Raw genomic sequence first — 26,367 nt, 5'->3', positions numbered from 1 at the left:
TGAGTATTAAACCATTTAATTCTCAAACCACTCACATGCATAACATTTCTTTTACACAGTGTTAAAGAGGAAAATGCATTTGTTTTAAAATACAAACAGAATTTCAAGTATACATTTATAGAATTTTTCAGAGTCCTAACCCAGTTTCTAAGTTTCCATTCACATTGTTTTTAAAGCTGTTCAATGAGAGCTTTTAGTTTATTTATTTTTGCTAAACTGCTTTAAATAAGTTTGTACAAGTCTTTATCTTCACTGTTGTTTTACTCTCCCCACCACCACCGCCACCACCACCACCACCAAAAGACACACTCACAGAATAATGACCATATTACCTCCCTTTTGTTTTCTTCCTCCATGTGCATGGAGATCAATGGGAGAATAAAGGATGCACCAAATGTGGGTTTGGGAAAATGCTAATAAAAAATAAATTGGGCTGTTCTGCTATAAATTATTGTCAAACAACTAGATCACATTTCAGCCTGTTGGAGAAGTGAAGTATGAATTCTGTTGCAATGCAATGCAATACAACCAAAAAAGAGCAGTTCAAGAACTGCAGCAGATATCTTGTGTGTTTCAGATTCACAGAGCAATAGTTTTAAAGGGTCTGCCAGGTGGTGGTTGATTAGTTTTTAAAGGGGGGGAGGGGACACATGATTAGGATATTTCTGTAACAAAAGAAGAGTTATATATTTAAAACTTTAGGAGTGGGGCGCAACAGAAGAATCAAATTGGATAATTCACCAGTGACCGTGATCCATTCTGAGCTGCAGTTTGCTCAAGATTCCCACACATCCCACCAAAAGCCAGAACACAGAAAGTGGGCATGAGTGCCACCCTTTGAAATGCCACCAAGTATCTATCTGTGCTGTGCAAGTCAGACAGATATCCCGCTGGTGCTCTCATTCGTGATGTGGCAACATGCACAACGCATAGCTATAATGCATGGGTTCAAGGTAGCAGCACAGCATCCCAAACCACCTGTACTTTACAGGCACTTTCATTTGGCATGAGTGGCATTCAAGAGGGTGGCACCCTAGCCCATAACATCCAATACAGGGCCAGCTTTCAGTCTGTCTCAGCAAGAATCCACCCAAGAACAGATTATTGAGGCAGAAGTTCAGGAAGAGGCACACGTAGAAAAGTTATAACCTACAGAATTTCAATATAGTTTTGATCCCATGGCAGTTTAGTTCATTTCTCTTTAAAAGCTTAGGTTCTGTGGCTCAGCTGATCAATGAAAACCACAGCTTAGCTCATGAGAACAGTCAAAAATCGGCTAGCCCACTTCACAAAAGCCACTGCATGCCAACGTTCTAGCTTTCACATTATTGAGTGGTGTGGATATGCTGAGACAGTGCCTTTGCCTCTGGAGATAGAGGAGGCAGCAATGGCAGGCAAGGTTGACATCACCACTACCCATTGTCCATCCAAGACAACCCTCCTGCATGTAACAGGTAACAGCCACAGAGCTTAAAGTGCATATGGGAGGGACAGGAGGAAAGAAGTGAGGGTGCTTAAACAACCTACTTAAAGTGCCACACTACTTTTGAAAGCTGATTTGCAATAGATGCTGGAAAGACTTAGCGGAGCTGTAATACTTAGATGCATTTTTTAACAACACAGGTTTGTCTTTTCTTGTACTTGTCAGCAAAATGAAGCTGCGTATTTCACATCCAGGCCAGGGATTACTAGCATCACTAAAGGGGGGCTCCAACTTGCCCCCTGCACCTACCAGAACTTTGTCCCGCAATCTGTTTCGTAGGTCTCCAAGCGGCCAAGAAAACCATCCCTGTCAACAAGACTGCATGATAAGAAACATAATCTAGAGCTCACAAAGAAGAGCTTCTCTATAGATTAAAGACCCTCCTTTATCTTGGGTATTGATTTTCCAAGAAGTTGCAGACTATTTTTCTGTAACCTACAATGTATAATCAGCTAATCTGAAAATGTAAGCTTTGTGTTAGTATACTGGACCTAGAAGAACTGGCCTGCACACTGTTGGGTATGATAAAAATATCCTGGGATAACAGGAATCTGCCTACAACCAACAGTAAAAACCTATGAAAAACCATCCTGAAAAAGTCATCTTTTGGACAAACCCCAAATTGCAAAACAGGACTGAGTGAGAAGGGTGAGGGGTGGAGGGACTGAGTGCACACCCCCCCCTTTGGGTGGACTTTACGTTTAAACTCCACTGAATTCAATTTACAGAATGTAAATTGGAATTTCGTAATCTGAAATTTGTGCATCAGATTAGGTTGAACTCTAGGCGGTAAAAAGCATGACTGCAAGGCCAGCAGCTGAAAAGCAGGATCTTAGTTATGCATAGATCAAGTAATAGCACCAGAGAAAGAACTACAGAATTGCTGCTGACGTGTAGAGCGCTGATTATGAGCTCACTGAAAACATTCAAGAGTTTGTTGGGTAGAATTCAGCATTGCAATCTTCCAATCGTACTGTCTGCACAGCATTGCAGTTTGCCAGGTGAAACAACCCCCCTCCCCTGTGTGCTGTTCTGGGAGCTCTCTCAACACCCCCAGCCAACTTTGGGGGGGGGGCAAGTGGTGGTGGTGGAAAGCCCTGTTGCACAAGTAGAAGTCTGGTTAGGTGAATCCTGCAAACATGCAGTTGCCACCCAAGGCAGTGCCTCCTCTGCTGTCCCATAATGTGGGGTAACAAGAACTTAAGACTTTACCATGTGGTACATTTTCTAATACATCTTTATACATTAGCGGTTGGGATCTGTGTGTATAGAGAATACACATATCAATACTACACATGGAGACAGGGAAAACTGGTGGAACTAGACACACAGGGTACTGTTTTCAACTGCAACTCTGAATTTGGTGGAACATCTAGCTCAACCCTGCTCTCAACCTAGTTTGTCTCAGGGAACTCATTGTTTAGGCAGAGAGACACCTTCTGCTTCCTGATATTTTGGGGGGTGGGGTAAGTACTCAGGAAAAAGAATGAATGAACACACTGGCCCCAATACACTGGGATGTGCTCATTTGCAACCCTTCACATTAAGTCATTTAAACTTAATTGCCAGACTGATGTGTTACAAATCAGATGAGACCTTCAAATGCAATACAAAGCCTCACTGAATTTCAAAACTCACTTCTTTTAATCTACATACAACTGTACTCTTTAGTCTAAGTATCCCATAGGAAAAATATGTACCCAGTCATCACCAACTGCCATTATTAGTAGTTTAAATATTTTTAATTGGGTTTGAATCTCCTGGAGATATCCAACTAATCATTGTCTGGTGCAATTATCAGGTAATCACAAACAGAGAACTGCCCTCAATGCCTTCCAAGATATTGCAAACCATCCCATTCACAAGCTCTGTTCAGAAGGAATTAAAGTTTGGCAGCAGAAAACAACTACATGTAATTCAGTCAAGAGGAACAGCAGAAACTTTTGCTTTCTTGCAACTATTTTTCTAGCTGAATTGTACTTTGCATCCCAACTTTATAAAATATTCTGGGCCACTTTGCTTTCTTGTCTCTATAACCTCAAATGCACAGCTACCTTCTGGCTAAAGCTGAGCAAAGTGTACCCTTAAGAGCTTGTTCACCCAATTAGATTCATTTACTGAGCAAGCAAAAGATACTGGGGGCTTCAATGCACAACGCGAGAAAACCACGAAATAGTCTCCATCCTCAGAGGCAAAACAGAAAGTTTCTGTTACACCAACCATTGCTGAAATATTCATTTTGGAGAAGAGACAACACTAGTGTTTACTTGCAACTAATGTCATGCTCCTGTTCTGATTTAACATCGTAACAACTAAATGAAAAGCAGACAATGACCAATATCTCTCTCTACAACACTAGTGCAGCCAGTTAAGTAGTGAATGAATCTTATAATCTATGGGGCACTTACATATTCAAAGCTGCACGTTAATTTAGAAGGCAAAACTAAATTAGGAAATCACAGTAGGTTAAATAAATTATTATGCACACATATTGCAGCAGATTTTAAAAGCTTGCTATAGCTGCAACTGTGATATTTCAATGAGGTCACCAGTGAAACTGCACGATAAATGTCCTCTTTTATTGGTTTTCGCATCAACGCCAACACTCTTTAAGTTAAAAGGTAAGGGTTAGCTAAGGACTTACTGCCATAAAGGAAGAAAGAATCAAAGTGTGCTTGATTTCACTGCTGCCTAAAGGTGGGCGGTAACATCTTTGTCCCTTGGGGGGACATGCACCTCCATTGTTCTGCTTCCCAGTAAGAGAGGGCCAGGACAGGTTATGCTGAGGTCCGCACGTTCTGTGCAAGAAAATTGCACTGCACAGATGAAGCAGGCAGGGCATTGCCAGACATGAGACAATTATGCAAGTTAAATAAATAAATACACAAATAAATACTAAATAAATGGCAGAATTACTTGCCAAGTGGTGTCCCATCTTTCCCCATTGTGCATGATACAATGAAGTTAAACTACTAAAGAAGGGCTCAGGGAATTACGCTGGAATTTGCTACTGGGGGCTGTGCTGAAGAGGCCCCTTTTGGGAACTGTTTATACCAACAGCTCAAGGAAGCCCTGGAAGAGGAAAAATGAAGAGGTGCAGGGAAATATGTCTTGAGACAATGGCTAAAACAAACACCATTAGATGTACTGCGAGTTAAGTAAGGTTCAACTCCATTTTTGCAATTCTGGCAACATCTATAGGAGATAAAACAACCGATTTAAGAAACCTTCAGCCAACAGTTAAAGCTGAGCATGAAAACTTCACAAAGCCATTGCATAGTAGTTTCAAAATACATCAGTGTGTTTTTTTCCAAATAGCACTACTGATATGAGTTTGCAAGCTCTGGAACTTGCCAGCAAATATGCAACCTTGGCTGTCTGACGAAAGACGGTGTAAGATCCAGTGTGGATGCCAGAAGCATACTAAAAGCTCAACACTTCATGGCACTTGGGTGACTTGAAGCAACCAAAGGAACACACATCTCAACCTCTGACTATTCCTCAAGGTCCCAGAAGCAGAATATTGAAGACACAGTCCATAGGACTTTCACCTCTCCGTTCCACATACGCCCGTGCCTCAAAACAGAATAAAAATGTAATTTCAAATGCTACTAGTGCTTTAAACACCTTGTTCTAAAGTTGTAAAAACAACAATGTACATTATGCATTTTTCTCCAGGAGCACCATGAAGCAGAAAGTAGTTCTGTTCAGGAAACAAAACCTGAAGGGAACATGGAAGCTGCCTTAATCCGAATCACATTCACCGTACCGTCTGCACCTATTTGCCTCTATCCCAGCCCTGCCTGGAAATGCTGGGAATCTGGGACCTTCTGCATTCAAGACAGACGCTTGACTCTCATGTTCTTCCACAGCACAGGATTCTCCGGCAAATTGGAATAATATTGAAGAACGAAGTCATGGCAGGCCTATGGAACTATGGAACAGAATCCTCTATAAACATAAGCAAGAAGGAAAAATGGAGATGGGCACAAATCTATTCAAATTATGTCAAATGGTCTGAGAGGCCCATTAAAGCATTACACAAAAACAAACAAGGCAGGCAGGAGTGCCACGCCCTTATGGAGCGGGGGTCTGCCTTACACAGCAACATCTTAAGCAGGTCTTAACCAGTGTCTAGAATCCACTGATAAATGCAGCAAGGGAAATGGAACAATAACCTTCCTTCCCCCTGCATCTGTAGCAGCTCAAATGGCCATGTCTGATCATCTTCTCACCCTGAAACTGTGTTTCATCAATTGTCCATCTGGAAGAAGCAGCTACAGCTAAGGTAGGGGACAAACACTTGGTTTACAACAGCCGTGGTATGCTACACCCATTACAAACTGACGTTCTATAGGAACATTCCCACTGCAGAAGGCAGCTGCAATGGGAATGGGGGAAGCTCTGGAGAGGATGCAAAAGAGAGAACTAATATGTAGTTACGACATGCTTATTCCCCCAGGGAGTCAGGGCAGTGGAGATGGGTCTTTCCTCAACCTCTCATAACAACCTTATGAGGTAGGTAGGTTATGCGGAGAGAGTGTCTGGCCCAAGAGTCACCCTGAGAACTTCACGGCTGAGTGGTGTGACACCACACTGGCAATGGGAGGGCAGGATGTGGGTGCTGAGGCCCACATTCACACAAAGCGGCCTTCGGGGAAACAAAACTTCTCCTCAGCCTGCATGGACAGAGACAGATCTTGCTCTTGGAATCTACCACCATTTGCTATCCTCTTGAACACAGAAGCATCCATTTCCATGTGACATAGCAACTGCTGGGAATTAACATCAATCTCTGAATTGATCATGGCAATTATCCATGTGCCTGAGCAAGCAGTGAAATGATTATAGTACACAAAGTATGATCCTATTATTTTACTTGCTGCATCAAACTGCTGAAATGGACCTTAAAGATCAAACTTCATATGGACTGATTGTCAAAAGGTGCACCTCAACAGAAATCTTATTTCCTGTAATTTCAGGCTGTTTCTGCTTTTAATTTTTGCAGATTTAAGATGCTTTCCAGAATTTGTTGCATAAGTACATAAGCACTTTAAGTAGATGGCAAATACTTCTGCAACCCCACACATGTAGAATCCCAGCTGGAATATGGTACATGGCAAAGAATCTGGCTACTCCTATAGAATCATCTCTGCCCTGCTTCTTCTGGCAGGGCGGGGGTGGAAGAGAAGGAGGAATGTATATTTCTTGTTCCCATCGTTGTGACACGCTGCTGCATGAACCTTGGCCTTGTAAGTGCTTCTTCCATCACGAACATACAAAACTCATAAAATGCAGTGGTGTGCACTTGAGTACCCTGGAGAAAATTAGAGGATAGTTCTACCAATAGCTATTAACCAGTATAGCTAAGCAGAGGCCATATACCAGTACAAGATGCTGAGGTCAAACAGCAGGGAATGGCACTTCCCTTCTGCCTGTGAAAGCTGGACCAGTTGGACTTTTGGTTTGATCCAGCTAGGCGCTTTTTATATTCTTATTCAGGAAAAAGTGCTGGTAGAGCCCACCAAGAGTTCCACCATTTCAAGAAGTGGAGCTTCTGTTTGCTTGTGTGTCCTTCCACCACTCTGACTTCCAGTTACATTCTCACTCTGACCACATTATGCAAGACTTCTGCCCAGGCCTCTTCACCCATCCCTCTTTTATCCATATTTTTTTTGCCAACTTGCTTCTTGTCCCCAAATTATAAATTTTTCAAACAAATTCAAAGATCAGTTCAGAGCAAACAGAAAATGTATGTAAAATAAAATTTACAACTATCAGATATTTTATTCCAAGCACAGGTCACATTTGAATGGTACAGGAGGTTTTTGTTTTCCTGTTTAGGAACAAAATAAAATTATGCTGCATATAACCTTTAGTGGCCTTTAATATCCAAGGCCAATGTTTTTTCTTCACTACCAATATAACATGTTTGACAAATTTTCTTAACTGTGCTTTTATTTTAAAGAGCTAATCATATTCAAAATGAAAGCATAATGTTAAATAATGTACATAATTTAGTCTAATTTGCATAAAGTCATTTATTAGCATAAGTTTATAGGTGCAGGATTTCATTTTCTCAAGTGCAAACATACCAACTAGTCCCAACTATATTACTGATTTTCCTCTAACAGACTCATGATTCAGATATCTGATCCATAGCAGGTCCCTGAACTGCGTAACACTGATTCAACTATGTAGATATGACATTATCTCCCGGGAGTTATGCTGTAGCCACAATATGTAATATAAGAAACAATTTTCAAATAGACTAGATTTTAACCCAGGAATATTAAAGCAACTGGTTCCAGCCATTTTTTCAATAAAAGAATCCACAGTCTACCAAGTCACATACCAATCTGGAAGATTAATGGTTCTCTATTAATGGTACCCAATCAAACTTCGGGTCTTTCTATCCTTCCCAGCTATGACCCCAAAGCTTTTAAATTCCACTTAAACTAACTTGGTTTGTTTCTTTAATTGAATCAAACAGCTAAATTTTGTTCAACATGCATAGCTGGTACAATCTGGTACAATCTTGTGCCAAATCACAGACAGTATTTTTTTTTTTTTTAAGAATGAGTTTAAGTTTTGCCTGGCCAGAACATAGAACCTGTTTGAATCTGGCAGATTCTGGGTTGTTGCTGTTTTTGACTGGGCACAGCAGTTCCATTGGTGTTATACTGAAACAGAGAATCTGCACATAAAAACAACAACCCCCCGCTAACAAGATAAATAATGTTTAAAAACTTAAAATTCTTGGCAATAATTATCTTTAAAATGTGTGCATACTACAAGTTCCTATTTGACAAAGAAGTCTGTGCTATTGAAAAACCCGCACACTTGTCAATACTTTTGCTCTTTTCCTGCCATTCTTAAGGCTCACACAGGGTTTTTGGTATGCACACTGAGCTCTGCACCAGCAAAGGCAGCTCTGTTCCCAGGAAAGTTCCATATGCAAAGAAAGAAGGGTTCCCAACTGTTTTAGATAGCATTTTCCAAGATCAAAAGTTACCCCTGCTCATGGTGAAAGCTGGCCTAAGCACCCCTCATTCCTCAGGAACAACATAGCAACAACCAGGGCATCTTGCTATAAATAGAGACAGTTCTGCTGGCTGGCTTTTTATTTCATTTTCTGCTCCATAGTGCTACTTGCCTGCTTAAAGCCAAAAGAGGTAACTTATAAATGCAGCCCAGCTGTGGGCAGGGTTATTGCCTAGGAAAGAGATGTGGAATCTGTGGCCCACAATATTGGTCTCCATCAGCCCCAGTCAGCCTAGCCACTTATCAGGGACCATGGGAACTGCAGTCCAACAATACCTGGAATACACCTGGCTGGCTACCAGCTTATTAAGGAGAGAGATTGAAAGTCACACGGAAAGCCAACAGATGTGTTCCGTATTTCTAACACACGTCAGCAAAGCTCTGTTTTGTCCCCATGTATAGTCAGTGGGGCTCTGTTGCCATTTCCAACCCAGAAACAGAGTGCAGAGTAAACCAGCTCCATGGACAGCCAACACAGCCTGGTGCTTTAATCCCCAGGTTAGAGACTGCTGCAAACAGCCATTCACTCTGCTGGACATGACTTTGAACAGCCAAGAAAGGCCGTGCAGCATGGCGCAGTGATTGACTCCGTCCACTCAGTTAACTGACTCTACATCTGTTCACCAACAATTGCTAGTTGCCGTCAGTGAACAAGCAAGCAGCAAATTGCACAACTGTTCTACACAATCCCTACCCCTCTTTTAACAAACTCTAGCATTTATTTAAAAGTAGAATTTACACAATTGCTCCACCTTCATGGGGAATTTATTTTACCATGTTTTCATTTCATGGTAATAACATGAAGCTTGAAGCATCCAACACTGGACTAATATCCCGAATGGCCTGTAACTGCCACAGAAAGATATAACTGATCCTAACCACCTTTGTTTCTGTGGAGTAACTTGGAATATTTTAAAATTCATATTTAACAGGCATCGCCCTGTATATACTTGCTGTTTTAAGAATGTGTGCACACAAAGGGGGGATTAATCTGGATTAAGACCATTGTTACAATAAATCTTCAATCCACTTTATGACAACACACAGAGAGGCACTGAAGTATAAACCCACCGTCACCTCTAAGGTATGCTGTGAAAAATGTATCTGACACTCCAAAGTAGTAAAGTACACAATCCAAAGGTGCTTTAAGAAATGAAAAGGGGCACATATTTCCACTAGAAATTGCAGGAAAATTCTGACTGCTAGGAAAGTGCCAGTTATTTCAGTTTGTCTCATCTGATCAAACTCAGGGTTGAATCCAGTGCTCAGCAAGCAGACCCCTCTTGCACAATGGGATGTTCCCTTCCTCTCCTCCCACTGTGCCCGCCCCCCCAGATTCTGAGAGCGCATGGGGGCTGCAGGGGAGAAGAGAGGAAGGGAAAGTTCAGCTCTGCAAGTGGAAATCTTTTGAGCTAGCGGAACTGGAATGCCGGAGACCACCATCGCAATCCAATCCCATATACGCTTAATCAGCAACCTCAACTAAATTCAGTGATGCTTACTCAAAGGTAAGGACATAGAATTATAATCTACATTTCATATCATTGTTCTCAACTATACACATATTTGTTTCCCATTTCAGCAGTGATATGGTTCAGAATTACATCAAAGTCACTCTATTGCTTTTGGCAAGACAAACACATAGCAGCACGCTCAGGGAGATAACTGCAATGTTTCACATTCTGAAGTTTATTATTACTTTATTATTACTGTTTTGCAAGCATAGAGCTATGAAATCGATCTTTCCCCTCTAGAGACAATTGCCAAAGGCAAGCAATCAAGTTTTCTTGGCCTTTTCTGGAACAGAAGTGGGGGAAACTGGCCGAATCCAGGTAATATTAGTTTTTACTAAGTCCCATGGAAAAGAATGAGACACATTATTCACTACAACTAAATTCTACCTGGATGTGGGCCATTAATTAATGAGGTATGAAGATATGAAAGGGTTTCACTTCACTTCCCCTTTGAATCACAGTTGAAATCCGTTTCGCAAGGGTAAAAACATGTAGCTGCACCAAACAGAAAAGCAGATTGCCAGCTCATCTGCATTTTAGAATCCAAACAAAAGCCTACATTTGCCTTCTCTGTGGCTGAGATCACAGTATAGTCATCCCTTAGTCTTCCTAAGGGCACTGTGCCTGACTAGGCTAATGCTACTGATGGCATAGGTCATTAGCAGAGTCAAGGCTGAGGTTATAGTAGTGAGCATGGTAACTCTTGTGCTGTAGAAGCAATTGTTCTGCAGTAGAAAAGGTTGTTAAAGGGTTAGTATTGGCACATGGTTTTCTTTCAGTTATACGTAAGCCTACGACTGACATTTGCTACTTTCTTTTGAAAATCACTAGTAATACACAGGAATGAATATTGCTACACAAAGCATGAAGATGCTTTGGGCAACAAAAGATTTGTTTGGGCAACAAAACCAGCCTTGCAAATGAGCCCACAAAATGTGTTATGCACCCACCAGCCCACACATACATGTGTTAGGGCTGTATCCAACTAAGTTTTACTCAGAGTAAACCAACATAAAATAATGAGCCTAAGTTACTCATGTCTTTTAATTTCAATGGGTCTAGTCTGAGTAGGTCTAATACTGGCTACAACCCTTGGTCATTTGCAGTCTAGAAAGAAAAAGAACCAACTTCAGAAAAAAAGAACTGACTCAGGTCTCAGGTTCTGAATTCAGGGTATCCAGGGGAAAGGATAAAGTTGCAGGGTAGAGACAAGGAAGTGGGCAGGCTATTCTCTGTATGGCTTGAAGAGATTTTGTTATTTGCTCTGATCACCCTCATATCCAGCAGACTTTACCCTGAACCACCAAGCAAAGCCAAATTCTTATCCTAACTGGCTGGGAACCATCCTCTTCAGTCACCAATTGGCTCTGTCCTCTGGTCTGCCAGCCACCTGCCCTTCCATCTCAGGTTCTGAACCTCGGACCACAAGGCTGATTAAAGCACCTGCCATTTTTTATACTCAGTAACTGGAATCGAGGCCAGTTCCATGCTTGAGGGAACTCTTAGCAAAGATGCTTTCCAGTGGGACCTTCCCTGACCCGGCCACGGTGGCAGCTGTAGGTCTGGATCAGTACCAGATGACACAATGCCCCAGAGCAACTCTACATTGGGGCCCTGTGAGAAATTTACATGGCAGCTCCCAGACTCCACCACTCTTTTAAAGGGTGGCTAGGTTCCAAAGCACACCTCGGATTGGGCCCTGCTAGGGCCTGGCAGCTGCTCAAGGAGGGCATGTACTTTTGTCAGGCCTGACTGGAGTAATGCAAATCACAGCTGTTTGAATGCATTCAAGTAATGTGTATGTTTTATTTGGGTGTACAATTTAAATGCATTTTTTCCTGCAGGATTTCTGTTTCTTTTCATTCTCATTTATTCTGCCACACACCAAGAAAAAGAAGGTGACACACAGATAAAAGTGTACTATCAAGATCCTCTAGAATACTGGAAGAACTGCTCCTTCCTCTAGCTCCAAAATTATTAATGGAAACCACAAACAGGAATCTCTCTCTCTTAGAATCAGGGCTAGAAACTTGCTCTTTGAATAACAAAATTCTCAGGATTTTTTGGCAACGATTAAATTTTGCTAAGAGAGTATCTGAGAGCCAAACAGGTCTAGATCCCCCAAGTCCTTTGTACACATATGCACACACAAAATAATGATCCCTGGTTCTATTCCTTACAGTTGCTGTTTGGACATAATGCTAAATTGTGGCCTAGCGTTACAAGATTGAAATACAGATAGCCTTGCGCTCCCATACTTCCTTCTCCCTCTCCTCCTTCAATGCAGCTAAAAGAAAACTAGAAGGTTCTGTTTTAGATAACCTGACCTTTTTCATAGCATCTAAAGTTTAAATTGTGATTAATCTTAACCATAGTTCACTGAAGCAATACAACGTCATGGACTATGGTTTGAAGTCAGCCTATATGAACAAATCATAGTTAAGATTCATCAGTTTGTGTTCAGACAACAGGTCAACTTCCAAGCTAATCTGAAACAGAACAACTTGTGAACTCATTGTGGCTGCATCAAAAGATGGGTGGGAGAGAATGTGGGAACTCAAGGCTTATGCAGACTTTAACTCATAATACCAAATGACGATGTAGTGTTACATCTAAATGAGGTCAAGAACTATAGCTACAAGCAGTAAACCTCCCTTCAGTGAGATCTGGGCAAGAATATTGGCTCCTTCGCATGCAATTAGAAATGATTAATTTCTACAGTGGCAAGTTAAAAAAACACCTTTCACAAGCTTTATTTTTCTTCTAAAACTAAACCTAGGCTAAAATGTAAGAAGTGCTTATTGACTCTGGCCAGGCTAAGTAGAGAGGAGTCTTACCAGCAAGCAGAGAATTGCTGCATGATGAACCTGGATTTCTTGGCTGCTCCTCAGTTCACAGTATCAGTACAGTTACAATTTGTTCAAGAAACTCACAGCTCCATGAATACCACATTCAATATTCCACTTCAACTCTTTGCCACCTAAACTTGGATGGATTTTGCTGCAATTCTGCTTTTGAGAAAATTCTTCTGTATAGCTATCACCTACACCATCACCAGCTCAGCAGATAAACTTCCCCATTATAACTATATATAACATATGTGTAGATAAATAAATGTATGCCTTACAGTTTGGTAATATTTTTAAAGTTCTATTTTTAAATGCTTAAAATCTTTGTATAAGTAACTAGAAATATTTTCCAATGCTCTTGAGTGTAATTTTACTCTTTTTGGTAAATTTGAAAGCTATAACTAAAGCAGCATATATATTTGTATCTCTCTATTACCCTCCCTGCTTCAGTCCAAATGAGAGAGTGTATGTGTGTGAGTTTGGGAGGGTCTCATCCAACTCTTTAAAGCTTTTATGAGTTGACCTTTATTGGTGGTTTCCTGTCTTCTGACCGCAAAGAGAAATTCATTCTACTCCCCACCTTACAGAGAAGTGCATCCTTGGTGCTGTGAGGTGGGGAATAGAAGGAATTTCTCAGTTAACACCAAACAATGAAAAAGAGGGGGGGGGTTAAACAAGTTTTCTGCTTTCATTCATTCTTTCAACCAAAACATGAATTAAGAAAATATCCTCATTTTTACAAGAAGGCCAATTATTAGTACAAATCACAAGCTTGTTTACCACAAGGCCATCTCTCTCTTCCGATTATGATAGCATGATTTCTCCCCTCCCCATTTTGATACCTTCCCCAATTAGCTTGCTTTTTCATCTTATCAGCTATTTTCTTGAGATCCACATCATCTGCTTGGCATGATACCAGCTTTTTTTGTACATCAATACAACGCAACACTAAAGCAGAGCTTGAACTGCTGCTTATTTTGCAAGTCTCAAACAAAAGTTCAAGAGATTTGCCCTCCCATGCCTGCATCCTTACACTAACAAGCAATATATTAGGAAACATGAGGCAAGTGCATATTTGCTGGGTTTGGCAGCGGCACTGTTATCTTGCCAGTAAACTCATGTGAAAAATACTACAAAGGCTCAAGGAATAGCTATCGCTGCTTGTAGAAAACTGGAAAGTGAGCTTTCTGAATTATTACTAATGCATATTTTTTTTGCATTTTTAATATAAAAATACCAAATAGAGAACCATTCTTAGACAGTCAAGCCATAATCCCCTCCAATGGAATTTGATTATTTTGATATACAAATATTGCTGTTATATTAGAAGGGAGGCAAAAGATGACCTTTGAGGCAAAGCCGCTATTTAAACAATTATTCATGACAGGAAACCTCATCCTACCTTTTCAGTCTTTGCAGAGCCCAGAAATTGAGCAAGAATTGCAAAGTGTTCTGCATTATCCACATTTCACAACTGAAAATATCTCCCATCAAACATGGCAGAGCTTCACAGCTACTACCGTCTTTTTCGGTAGCTTACTTAATTAAATATTGTGTCACCTCTAAAATACTGATCAAAAGAGACTTGCCTCATCACAAACAGGCAAGACCACACACCTAGAATGGGCAAGCCAAGACACAAAACAGAAAGCCCTTAAGTAATGGGTCAATTTTAAAAAGACACGCCAAAATAAAATGAGATAAAATACACTCAGACAAGTTAGGTTCCACCAGGACAACCATTCTTCTCAAAAATAATTACCTGGAAGATTATTTTGTGAGGGGGAGGGGGAAAGAGAGAGGGAGAACTAATTATTGTCCCCATTACTTCTTCAGTGGCACAACCACTGTGATGAATAGAGATATTGGTGCTCTGCACTCACCACAGCTAGACCTCTACAGCCCACAGGACCACAGGGTCTGATGCCAAGAAAATGAAAAAGCTGTCATTCCTTGATCACTACTGGATATTTTTTTTAAAAAAAGCTTCTCCCCATCCAAAAAAAAGCTGTCAATCCCTGAATCGGAGGTTAGTTGACCCAGTTTTTGTCTCGTCCCCTCAAAAGGAGATGAGGAAAAGGAGGTGAGCTTTTAGCACTTTGTTTTCATATCATTTCTATTTTGGCAACATCTTGGGAGCTTCTTTGTCCAGCGGCGACATTGCACAAATGAGAACTCAAGCTCACCATCTCAAGGGGATTTGCTCACGGACTGAGAGGATCCCTCTCACCCATTCTGCATTCCTCTTCAGTCTGGCCCAGTGGTGGACACAGATCCCTGGGCTGTCTCCCCCGCCATATTGGCTTCTTCCCGAAGAGGAGATTCCTCCTCCGCCTGCCCTCTTGACGTAACTGTGGTCTCTGGGGAGATGCTGTGCGGCCCCTCCAGAGGCATGCAGCCAGGATGATTCTTACGAAAGTGCTGGTTGAGGATGGCCTGGAAGGGGAAGCTCTTCCCGCAGACATGGCAGTGAAAGGGTTTGTTTCCCGTGTGTTTGCGGATATGGTACTCCAACTGATCCTTGCGAGTATACTTTTTGCCGCACATACGGCAAACAAAGGGTGTGATGCCCATGTGGAGCCGCATGTGCCGGTCCAGGCTACCCTTCTGATTGAAGGATTTGGCGCAATAGATGCAAGTGAGACGCGGGTTGTAGCGAAACCACCTCTCAGATACTTCCTGTTCACGGAGATATTCAACATAGCCACTCACTCCAACTATAGCAGACTCCTCCACCTAGAGAGAAATATTACAGACAAGCAGTAAAGATAATGAGCTAGTTTGTATGTGGGAAGAGGGTTGTTTTTCTCTTCTGGAGAGATGGCTGTAAGTTTCTTTGGATCTAAAGTTTCTTTGGACCTAAAGATAACAAGAGTGATTGTGTGGTGTGGGGGCTACAGTGTGGGGCTTAAAACTAGGAAACCCCATGTTCAGATTCCCTCTCAGGGCCAAAATACATATGACTCAGGCAAGTACAGTTGTGTCTTCACCTGCCCGCCCCATTACTATCTATTTACTTAATGAGATTGATATGCACTGCTTAGTTAAAATATTTAGGTGGTTTACACAAAACAGTATAAAGCGTTAATTAAAAATAGCTATAAGAACAATCAATATATAGATAAAATCAACAATTTAAAAAATAAATGTATATCATTTGTTCCTTTCCTATCTCTCAAACCCTTGTTATTTGCAGAGATAACAAATCTTTTTATCGAAGGCAACAATGGGGTTATGGAAGAGATAAGTTGTTCCCATTCTTAGACCATCTACATTTTGTTCATGAGCAGAAAAATAAGCAAATTCAGGCTCGAAGTCAAAAGAGCTGTACAGAATGATGGATCTATATGAAAAAGGCCCAAGTCCCCCTTGGACCACAGCAATACACTCTACATGGGGCTACCTTTGAAGGTGACTTGGAAACTACAATTAATTCCAAATGTGGCTGCCAGACTGCTGACTAAGAGCGGCCGCCAGGACTATATAACACTGATCCTAAAAGACCTACATTGGCTCCCAATACATTTCTGAGCAGAATTTGATGTGTTGGTATTGGTGTTGACCTTTAAAGCCTTTAACACAGTGATGGCCAAACTTGGCCCTCCAGCTGTTTTGGGACTACAACTCCCATCATCCCTAGCTAACAGGACCAGTGGTCAGGGATGACGGGAACTGTAGTCCCAAAACAGTTGGAGGGCCAAGTTTGGCCATCACTGCCTTAATGGCTTCAGCCCTGTATACCTGAAGGAGCGTCTCTGCCCCCATTGTTCAGCCTGGACACTGAGGTCTAGCTTTGAGGGCCTTCTGGTGGTACCCTCATTGTGAGCAGTGTAGTTAAAGGGAACCAGGCACAGGGCCTTCTTGGTAGTGGTGCCAACTCTGTGGATGCCCTCTCATCAGATGTTAAAGAGATAAAGAACCACACAATTTGTAGAAGACATCTGAAGGCAGCCCTGTATAGGGAAGTTTTAATGTTTTTTGTTTTATTATGCTTTTATATTTGTTGGAAGCAGCCCAGGGTGGCTGGGGCAACCCAGTCAGTTGGGAGGGGTATAATAACAACAAGCAACAACAATAACAACAACAAACAACATTACCACACTATTTGGAAAACCTCTAACAATGTGAAGGCATTGGGACTGTAATTCCACAAGAAAGGTGGAATGATATGTGGAATAACTAACCAACAGGAGTCTACGTTAGTATACCACTGACATTTGACTCTGGGAAAAAGGCATTACATAAACAACACTCTGTCACTAATGTGTTGGAGGGGATGTGTAACACCAGCATTCTGTCTTCCACCTATGGTTGCAAAACTACAAACAGAGGTTCTTCCACAGGACTCCTGCTGATGAGATTTGCCAGCTGAATCCAGATTTATATTAATATATTTTACGCATAAGTAGATGCAGCTGCAATAATGGCATTCATTTCTTCCATTGTTTATTCCATCTCCATTTTATTCCTATTTTATAGCTGTCTTCTTCTGTAATTTTCTAGAATGCAGTTCTGCTCATTTCTTGTAAAGTGTCATATTCATGGATAGTGCTATATAAACAGGAACTCAATAAAATGTAGTGTTCATCATTTCTTTGCTTTATGAGTCTACTGAGCACACTTTTTACTTTTAGTGCAGGATTCCTTCTCTGATTCCCCTTTATTCTTTTTTTATATAATAATTTTTTAATAAAGTTTTCTTTACAATTTCAAATAAACATTTTATAAACTTTAAAATATCCAATGACTTCCCTTCTTTTTTCCATGGTTCATTTTACATATCATACATTATTGCATATTTTACTATAACCATTCAAATTAGTTTTTCACTTTTACATCCATCAAAAATTATTTACTCTGTTGAATTTATCTTAATGCTGCCAGTGTTTTCAGCTGTATAAAATTATTTTCCATATATTCAATAAATGTTTTCCAGTCTTCTTTAAAGACTTTAAAAGTATGTTCTTGCTCTCTTATTCTATATGTTAAATCTGCAAGATGTGCATATTCTGTCAACTTAAGTTGTCAATCCTCTTTAGTTAGGACCTCACTCACTTTCCATTTTGGGGCTAACCAAACACAGGCTGCAGTTTTTGCATACATAAATAACCTTTTCTGACACCTGGGAATTTCAGTCTGGATTATACCCAACATAAAGGACTCTGTTTTTTTTGGGAAAGTAATTTTGAACATTTTTTTACATGTCCGCCGCATGTGGAGGAAGGTTCCCTCCACACTTTACACTTCCAACACTTATCTGATTCTGTTTATAAATCTAAGCCAACCTACTCGGAGTTAAGTACCATCTATGAATCATTTTCAAATAATTCTCTTTCAATGAATAGCATGCTGTAAATTTCAGGTCACTTTGCCAGAGTTTCTCCCAGAGGTTAAGATCTATATTGTGTCCTATACCTATTGCCCAGTGTGTCATTGAAGCTTTAACTAGCTCGTCTTTTGTTTCCCATTCATAGACATTTTAGACAAAAGTTTATCCTTATTTTGCAAGAGTTCTTTTTCAAATTGTGAGCTTCGGTCAAAAAATAAACTATTTCTATCTGATTTAAACATATAATGTAGCTGGTGATATTGCAACCAATCCATAACTTGACTCCTTAGGTTTCCATCGGTTTCAGCTTGGGTCCCCTCCCTCATAAAATCCAGCAGTTCCCTGTAAGTCACCCATTGTCTGTCCATATTAACTCTCTTAATTGAGATTGCCTTGATGGGAGATAGCCATAAAAGTGTTTTGCTTTCCAGCAGATTTTTATACTTCTCCCAAACTCTATCCAGATTCTTCCTAAGAATGTGGTTCATAAAACTCTTATAGTTTTTAGCCTTCCCATACCAGAGACATGCATGTCAGCCAAATTTTAAATCCTGACCCTCTAAATCTAAGGTGTCTGCATTGTCCAATACAATACAATTTTTTAGCCAACACAAACAAGCTGCCTCATAATACATTTGAAAGTCTAGCAGAGCAAAGCCTCCTTTTTCTTTTATATCTATCATAATTTTATGTTTAATTCTTGGCTTTCCCCCCTGCCAGAGATATCTTCTTTCCATTATTTGAAGCATCTTAAATTATTAACAATTGGGATTTGATTGAAATAAAAACAGAATCTTAGGCAATAAATTCATTTTAATGGCTGAAATTCTACCAAACAGGGACAGTTCCATTCTCCTCCATATCTCCAACTCTTTCTTAACCCCTTTCCACAATTTAATATAATCATTTTCAAAAGGTTGTTCTAGTGTCAGCACCACATCTTCAGCAAATGCCTTAATTTATAAACTCTACATCCTACCTCAATACCTTTAATTTCTGAAGCAATATTTATAATGTCATAATAAACAACAGTGGGGACAGGGGACAGCCTTGTCTCATTTTTTTTCTATTTGGCATTTGTCTGAAAGAATATTATTTATTAATATATTTGCAGATTGATCAGTATAGATTGCTTGAATTCCTGCTACGAAAGAGTTACCTATTTCCATTTTCTCTAAAACCTGGATCATGAATGACCATGAAATATTATCGAAGGTTTTCTCCGCGTCTAGAAAGATTAACGCAGCCCGTTTTTCATTTCTTACTTCCAAATACTCTATTAAATTAATTACATTTCTTATATTCTCTTTCATTTGTTGGCCTGGTAAAACCCCGGCCTGGTCTCTGTGGACTGTCTCAGCGTCCTTTTCAATCTATTAGCTAAAATTGTAGCATATAGTTTATAGTCACAGTTCAATAATGAAATAGATCTGTAGTTCTTGGTCTTTGTTAAGTCACTGTTTTCTTTGGGGATCAAAGTAAGGAATGCATCTTTCCATGAAACTGGAAACCTCTTTCCCTCCCCACTGTGTCATGTCTTTCAGACTATGCTTTCAAGAAGGGTGCTGTATGTCTATTCCCCAGCCCTCCACTACAAAGTGCCTGTCTATAGACAATCTATATCAGGAGTGGCCAAACTTGGCCCTCCAGATGTTTTGGGACTACAACTCCCATCATCCCTAGCTAACAGGAACAGTGGTCAGGGATGATGGGAGTTGTAGTCCCAAAAACAGCTGGAGGACCAAGTTTGACCATGCCTGATCTATATGAATAACTGCAGCAGTAAAGCCCAAGTTAGGGATACCTACCTGGGAACTGGGTTGTTTGGGTTCATCCACCCGCCATGGAGATTCACTTTTTGACCTGTACCGCTCATTTACAGTAACCACACTACCAGAAGGGCTAAATCTGCAAATGGAAATAGAGATTAATGGATAGTTGGGCAATATTATGATACTTTGAACAAAGACATGGGAAGAATCAGAACTTCTGCTAGATAATATTAGTCAATAACATTAGGAGTGGGGCAGCTGGGACTGGACAAAATGTGAGATGTGTGTGTGTGTGTGTGTATACTAACATTGATTTGGCAGCAATGAAATCTTTTAAGGCAGCCCAGCAACTTAGAGATGGACCGAGGAGCAGCTTAGCTTCCTGGGGAAAGGAAATTTGTTAGGGTGACTAAAGAGGATGAACAGTGTCACAAGCCTATTCACTCATGCAGAAGTTGAGACAGTGGATCTTATTAGGCATATTTCTGTCCAAGCCAGAAATATTCCTCAAACTTCAATTTATGGAACATTTATAGACTGGGGAGTGGGCTTGCCAGCAAGTGATACCCAGCTTCCCCAAGAGCCTTTGTAAGGAGCAGCTGCCAAAAGAACTTTGAGGAGGTTTCTGAGCATTTGAGTTCATGTTTGGGGGATGAGTTGTTAGGTATCAATGCCAGTAGCCTGGGGGCTACTTTGGGATACTGCTAGCTGACCTACTGCTAAACTTAGTATTTGTTTATTTTTGACATATTTTGTTAATCATTGACTTTTTAGTTTTATGTTGAAGTGACATTAGCTTTATTATTGATTATGGTTATTGTATTACTGCATTTTTACAGCTTATTTTCTATAAACTGCTTTGAGCACATTTGTATTTGTAGAAAATGCAGTATATAAATAAAATGACTACATCTATGAGTAAGCTTTTCACAACTAGTTGATGTACATTCTACCATTTATAAGCAGCAGCACTCCCATCTGTCAAAGAATTAAGAATAATTTAACTTGGCATTACAGTCATTCCTCGGGTTGAAGTAGCTTCGGGATGAATATTTTCGGGTTGCACTCCACAGCGACCCGGAAGTAACAGAGCACGTTACTTCCAGAATTCGCCGCTCGTGCATGCGCAGACACTCAAAATGATGTCACGCGCATGCGCGGAAGTGGTGAAACACGAATTACGTTTACTTCAGGATGCAAACGGGGCTCTGGAATGGATCCTGTTTGTATGCAGAGGTACCACTGTACCTTTGTTTTACATACTGCTATGCCTGACGCATAAACCTGTGACTGCCACCTCAACAAGAAGAGCCAGAAATGCTCTCTCAGTACTAATATTTCTTTTTCAAGTAGCAACATTATGCCAACAAAAAGGGTCAACTCAGTCATCCTGCTAAACCACAGTAAAGAAACTTCATTATGGAAAATTCACCATGAGGTCAGAATAGACAGACCATGTTTTGAAGATCATGGCTTGGTGTGATGACCACATGGTCATTGCTCTGCCTTCAGAGGTCATTGTACCTAGAGATGGGAGAACTGGGAAAATGTAAAAAAGAAAGCAGGCAAGCAGCTTGAATCTGTTTGGAATGGACTGGGATGATGACTGAAATGAACCAAAGAGGTGTTGTGTTCTCAGTGACTGATTCACAACTATGGAATTCCTCTCCCTTAGTGATCTATGCCAGCCCTGTGCAACCTTTTGACTAGGATTAAGGGGGCCGAGGTTTTCAGCATATTTTATGTTTTGAAGCTGCTCAAGTGTGTTCTGGATGCAAGTGCTACAAAAATTACTGTTATCATCTCTTGAGCCTTCAGGGTGTGGCAGGCTTTATACAAGTTAAATAGTAAAGTGGAATCAACCATTAGTTTAGATAAAATACAGTGAATAGATATATAAATACCAGTGCTGGGGCAGGGGCAGGGGCGGGGGGGGGGGCAGATATGAGACTACTGAAAAACACAGTAAACTTGGTGTAGAAGGTATTAAACTCATACCACGGAAACCACTTCTGAGAAAGGGTTATTGATCTTGTGTATGTTAGGGACTTTACTAGAAATTTCTAATATGAAGAAGTTATGCCTTTCACAGCTTCTGATCCCCCCTCCCCTGCTACAAAAGCTGAGCAGATCTCTGCCTGGGGAAGATAAAGTCCCACTCTAGAGCTTATGTGAAATAATAGAATATTGACCGTCCAGATCACCATTTATGCACTTTCTGCTGTTAATCCTCTACAAACTGCAACTTTCATATGTCCTTTTAATCATGCCCCATCTTCTATGACTTTTTTAGACAGCAAGCTCTAGACGGTGAGAATCATGGTGCTTGTAGATTCTGTACAATGCCCAGAACACTCTTGGAAGCAAATCAGTTTTTAATAACAGAAAGTCTCACCTGTCAATCTCTGTGCTGGTTGGCCTGGCCACTTTTGCTCCTGATGAGCCTAATGTGTAACTTTCCTGTCCCATTGATCCATGGCCTGTGGTATCAATCACCATGGCAGTGACCTCCTCAGCACTGCTCCCATCTTCTCCAGATGGCTGGTTTTCTGTCCCCAGCCACTCCTCCAAGTTCTCCGTTTTGATTCGTACTGCTCCAAGAACTTTGACGTCATCGTCACCCTGCCCACCATGGTCTGCCACTCCCGTCTCCACATACCACTGACCTGCCCTATTAATCCTCAGTATGGGCTCCCTGCTCTCCACATCTGAGCTCTGCTCAATTATCTGAGGGCTTGTAGACTCCTCAGGAGGACTAAGTTCCCGAATGTCCAGCACAGTGCTGACCTGGCCCATGCGGCTTCCTTTCGGGGTGCTGTGGTGTGGACTCAGAGAGCGATTCAGAGATGGGGAAGCCCGGTGAGATTCTGGAGGCCGTTCTTGATGCTTTGCCCTCGTTTGGCTCAATTCTGCTTCAACGCCGGCTACGTTAATTTTGAAATGAATGCCCTCCAAGATCTGTGTGCACTTGTCTATAACATGTTGCATCTGCAGGAAACTAGCTGCAGTCAGGTAGCTTATGATATCAGCCAACTGGAGGCATATCCGGCCCGTGTAGCAAAAAGAGAGGAGTTGTTCAAAAACAGTGGGATTTTTGATGACAGAGATGGAAACCGTACTCATCTCGTTGAGCGACATGTGGTCCCGGAAGTAAGGTGAACTGGCAGCCAGTACTACTTTGTGTGCCCTGAATGCTTGGCCCTGCACATTGACTACAATGTCACATAGCCGGCCCTGCATGCGCAGCTGGTTGAGGTGGCTCAGGACAGAATTGCTGAAGTCAGGAATCTCCAGCTGAATGTTTCCACTTTTCTCCATGTCGGCTCCAGTTGCAGGTGGAGCAACCCTAACAACAACAAAATGGCACCACAGGAAGCATTAGAAAATATTTCTCTTTATGCCTGCTTCTCATACTACACAAGGAAGACAAGAGTGTCCATAAATAGTTCTCAGACAACGATTTTGCACACACTTTCAGATATGATTGTCTTTCACAAGAGGATAAAATACAAGTTCTTTTAAAGAACGTATTGCTCAAAATTACCGTATTTTTCGCTCTATAACACGCACCAGACCATAACACGCGCGTAGCTTTTAGAGGAAAACAAGAAAAAAAAATATTCTAAACGAAGTAGTGGATATATGATTTTTGTGGTTCATGCTGTGGCCACAGACATGTGATCTGACAGTGAGTTTGGAGTAGCCCAATGCAAAAATCCTGAGGATCCATGTGGATCCATGCTTTGTAACCACGGAGGAGGGAAGGAAGGGGAACCATGGATCCTCTGCTCACGACTGCAGCAGATCCTCCCGCCACCCTCAGGCATTCGCTCCATAACACGCACAGACATTTCCCCTTACTTTCTAGGAGGAAAAAAGTGAGTGTTATGGTGCAAAAAATATGGTAGTTGCTTAACACAACCATATTTAGAGGGGTTGAGAACAGAAGAAAAGCAGTCAAGGTTGGCCTCCATTGTACATAACATTACACATAGTCTAAACTTTATCCCTTGGGGATTAATCTTAATAATACCATAAAGAACAGCATCAGTTAACAGTAAGAGAAGAAATAAGTGTTTTGAAGCCTTTTGAAAGTTGTAGCAATAAATGTTTGGGACCAATTTACAAAGTGCTCAAAGGGCAAATCATGAATTTATGCACTATTTTTAGAGATACCAACACAGCTTTGGACTTCTGCCATTCTTTCTGTTGCTAAGAACAGATTTCTGATGGGAAGGTCATGGAGACCACACAAAAGCAACTATGGCAGAATGATTAGGAATACACATCTTAACTACACAGAGGAATCAGCATACCAAGCTTTAGGACAGGCATGGTCAAACTTGGCCCTCCAGCTGCTTTGGGACTACAATTCCCATCATCCCTGACCACTAGTCCTGTTAGCTAGGGATGATGGGAGTTGTAGTCCCAAAACAGCTGGAGGGCCAAGTTTGACCATGCCTGCTTTAGGAGCATCAGTGATCTGAAATCACACCCTGTGTTACAGCTGGGGTTTTCTGTACCTACCTAACTGGATAGATCTGCTGCCGCCTAAACTTATGAATGAAAACAGATGCTTCCTGAAGCAGTATCCCAGAGAGTGGGGTGGGTTTGGGGTTCACTTCTAAGTGATGCAAAGATTTATAGATCTGGAAGCAGCTTGTGCTGATAAGAGCATTGTGGGTATGACAGCAAGCACTAGACAATGGGCTGTAACAACGAGGCTAGGGGCTTTGAAAAGAACCCTTTCATTCATCTGCTGCTTTTGACAGGGTGCGCCATCTATCCTCCTGCTTTGTGATAACAGTACCCTACCACAACAGTATTGTGAATAAGTAGTACTATTTTTTTCAGACTGGGAACTCATCTTAAATTTTCAGGAATATGGCAGATTCGGCTTGTAAGAGCAGGGTTATGAAAAGAAAATCTGCATCAATTTAAATTCCTTCTTCTATGCAATGATTAAACACAGAAAACACACCTTTTGAGGTGGGAGAGGTTGTGAAGCCATTCATATTGTACAGGGGTGTCCACTCCAGTTGAAGACCAATGAATCTGGCTGACGTGGGATACTCAAAAGGTGGTTAATTCTGAATGATGCTGCCCAAACATAAGGGGCAGATATTATTTTGGATCCCATATCTTCTATAGTCTTTGTAACTGGGCCTTTAGACATTCATAATTTGAGGTGATAACAAACGCTTTAGCATTTCATTCTTCAGGGGGACTACTCATTTGCTGTGTTTTAGTTTAATCTATCACTTCAATCACACTCCTTAAAGGCAAGGAATTTCCTTGACAGTTTCAGAGCATGCCTTGGATAAAAAACAAGTTTGGAGAATGCTAATCTAGAGAGTCCACCTTAGGTAAATGACTGGACACCACTGCTCCAAAATACATTTAAGTGGGCACAAAAGTCAACATTATTTGCATACTCCCTGCACAGACTATCCCTTTCTTGTATGAACTAAGAAAACAGAAGGGAAGCAATAGAAACAAGATACCCCAAATCATTAGAATGGAATAAAGTATAGTTGCCCAAGAGAAAAAACAACAACCTTTAATAGGATACAAAAGCTAGGAGATACAATCGCAACACAGTAGCAACGACAGTTTTAATGACCGTGGTCCTCTGCTTCTGCGTTCAGGCTTCACCCCTCCCGTTCCTTGTCCCTAATGCCCTCACCCACGCAGGAAGCGCAGCCCCCAAAGCCCTCAACACGCGAGAACATTACAAAGCAGCTAGGGAGAGGCGAGGGGCAACTGAAAACAATGAGTCGAGAGAGAGCGAAATAAATGAATATTGACATTCCTTCCCTGGTTGGAGGCGGTGGAATAAGGAAAAAGGAAAAAGAGGGTGGGGGTCGCCCGACCTTTTAGCCAGAAACAGTTCAGAGGAGGAGCAAACTGAGTTGCTAAGAGACAGGGGAGGGCTACGAATTGGGGTCCGGCAGGGAGCCCCCCTCATTCCAGGAGCAGGTTAGGCCATCCCGGGGGGGGCCTTCTGAGGGTCCACCTGAGAGGCGTGGGGGGCGTGGGGGGGAAGCAAAGAGAGGCTGCCGCTCTCCAGGCCTCCTTCCCTTTCCCGAGGGGACCGAAATATACCGTCTACGTACCTCCAGGGGTGGGGGGCGGGGGGTGGGACGAGCCCGAACACCCTTCCGGAAGCGAAACCCCCCAGACGGGCAACGCCCCGGAAGAACATCCCCCTTTCCCCGACGTTTGTTCTGATTGACTAGCTTTCCTCCAGGCTTCTCGTCAGGCAGCCCCGCCCAGAGGCGCGAGCCCGCCGTGGGGAGGGGGCCCGGGGGAGGCGTCTCGTGACCCCCGGCGCGCCGGATTGGTGGGGGGACTTGGGGAGGCGGGACCGAGAGCT

General features: G+C 41.7%; 1 protein-coding gene across 2 annotated transcripts; it reads right to left on the bottom strand.

Annotated features, from left to right (window-relative positions):
- Positions 1–26,315, bottom strand: ZBTB37 (zinc finger and BTB domain containing 37). 2 transcript variants are annotated; one of them, XM_083621620.1, is made up of 4 exons: positions 26,108–26,315; positions 22,387–23,337; positions 20,028–20,127; positions 1–15,626 (listed from the first exon to the last, which is right to left on the bottom strand). In XM_083621620.1, the coding sequence occupies exons 1-4, from the start codon at positions 26,194–26,196 to the stop codon at positions 15,138–15,140; spliced, it is 1,629 nt and encodes a 542-aa protein (XP_083477746.1). In that variant the 5' UTR covers positions 26,197–26,315; the 3' UTR covers positions 1–15,137. The 2 variants fall into 2 exon arrangements, with proteins under 2 accessions (XP_083477746.1, XP_083477747.1); XM_083621621.1 differs by having other exon boundaries at positions 24,973–26,214.
- Positions 26,316–26,367: the final 52 nt, after the last annotated feature.

Source organism: Podarcis filfolensis (genome assembly GCF_964270895.1).
Source record: "Podarcis filfolensis genome assembly, chromosome: 6".
NCBI lineage: Eukaryota > Metazoa > Chordata > Lepidosauria > Squamata > Lacertidae > Podarcis > Podarcis filfolensis.
The sequence above is the reverse complement of the archived record's forward strand: the minus strand, read 5'-3'. Positions and strand labels throughout refer to the sequence as shown.

Coding starts and splice junctions, on each gene's coding strand:
- ZBTB37 (XM_083621620.1), bottom strand. CDS start 26,196: ATGTTCTTCCGGGGCGTTGCCCGTCTGGGGGGTTTCGCTTCCGGAAGG. Junction 23,338..26,107: donor CCCGCCCCCCACCCCTGGAG/GTACGTAGACGG, acceptor TGTTGTTGTTAG/GGTTGCTCCACCTGCAACTG. Junction 15,627..20,027: donor CCAAACAACCCAGTTCCCAG/GTAGGTATCCCT, acceptor ATTTCTCTCTAG/GTGGAGGAGTCTGCTATAGT.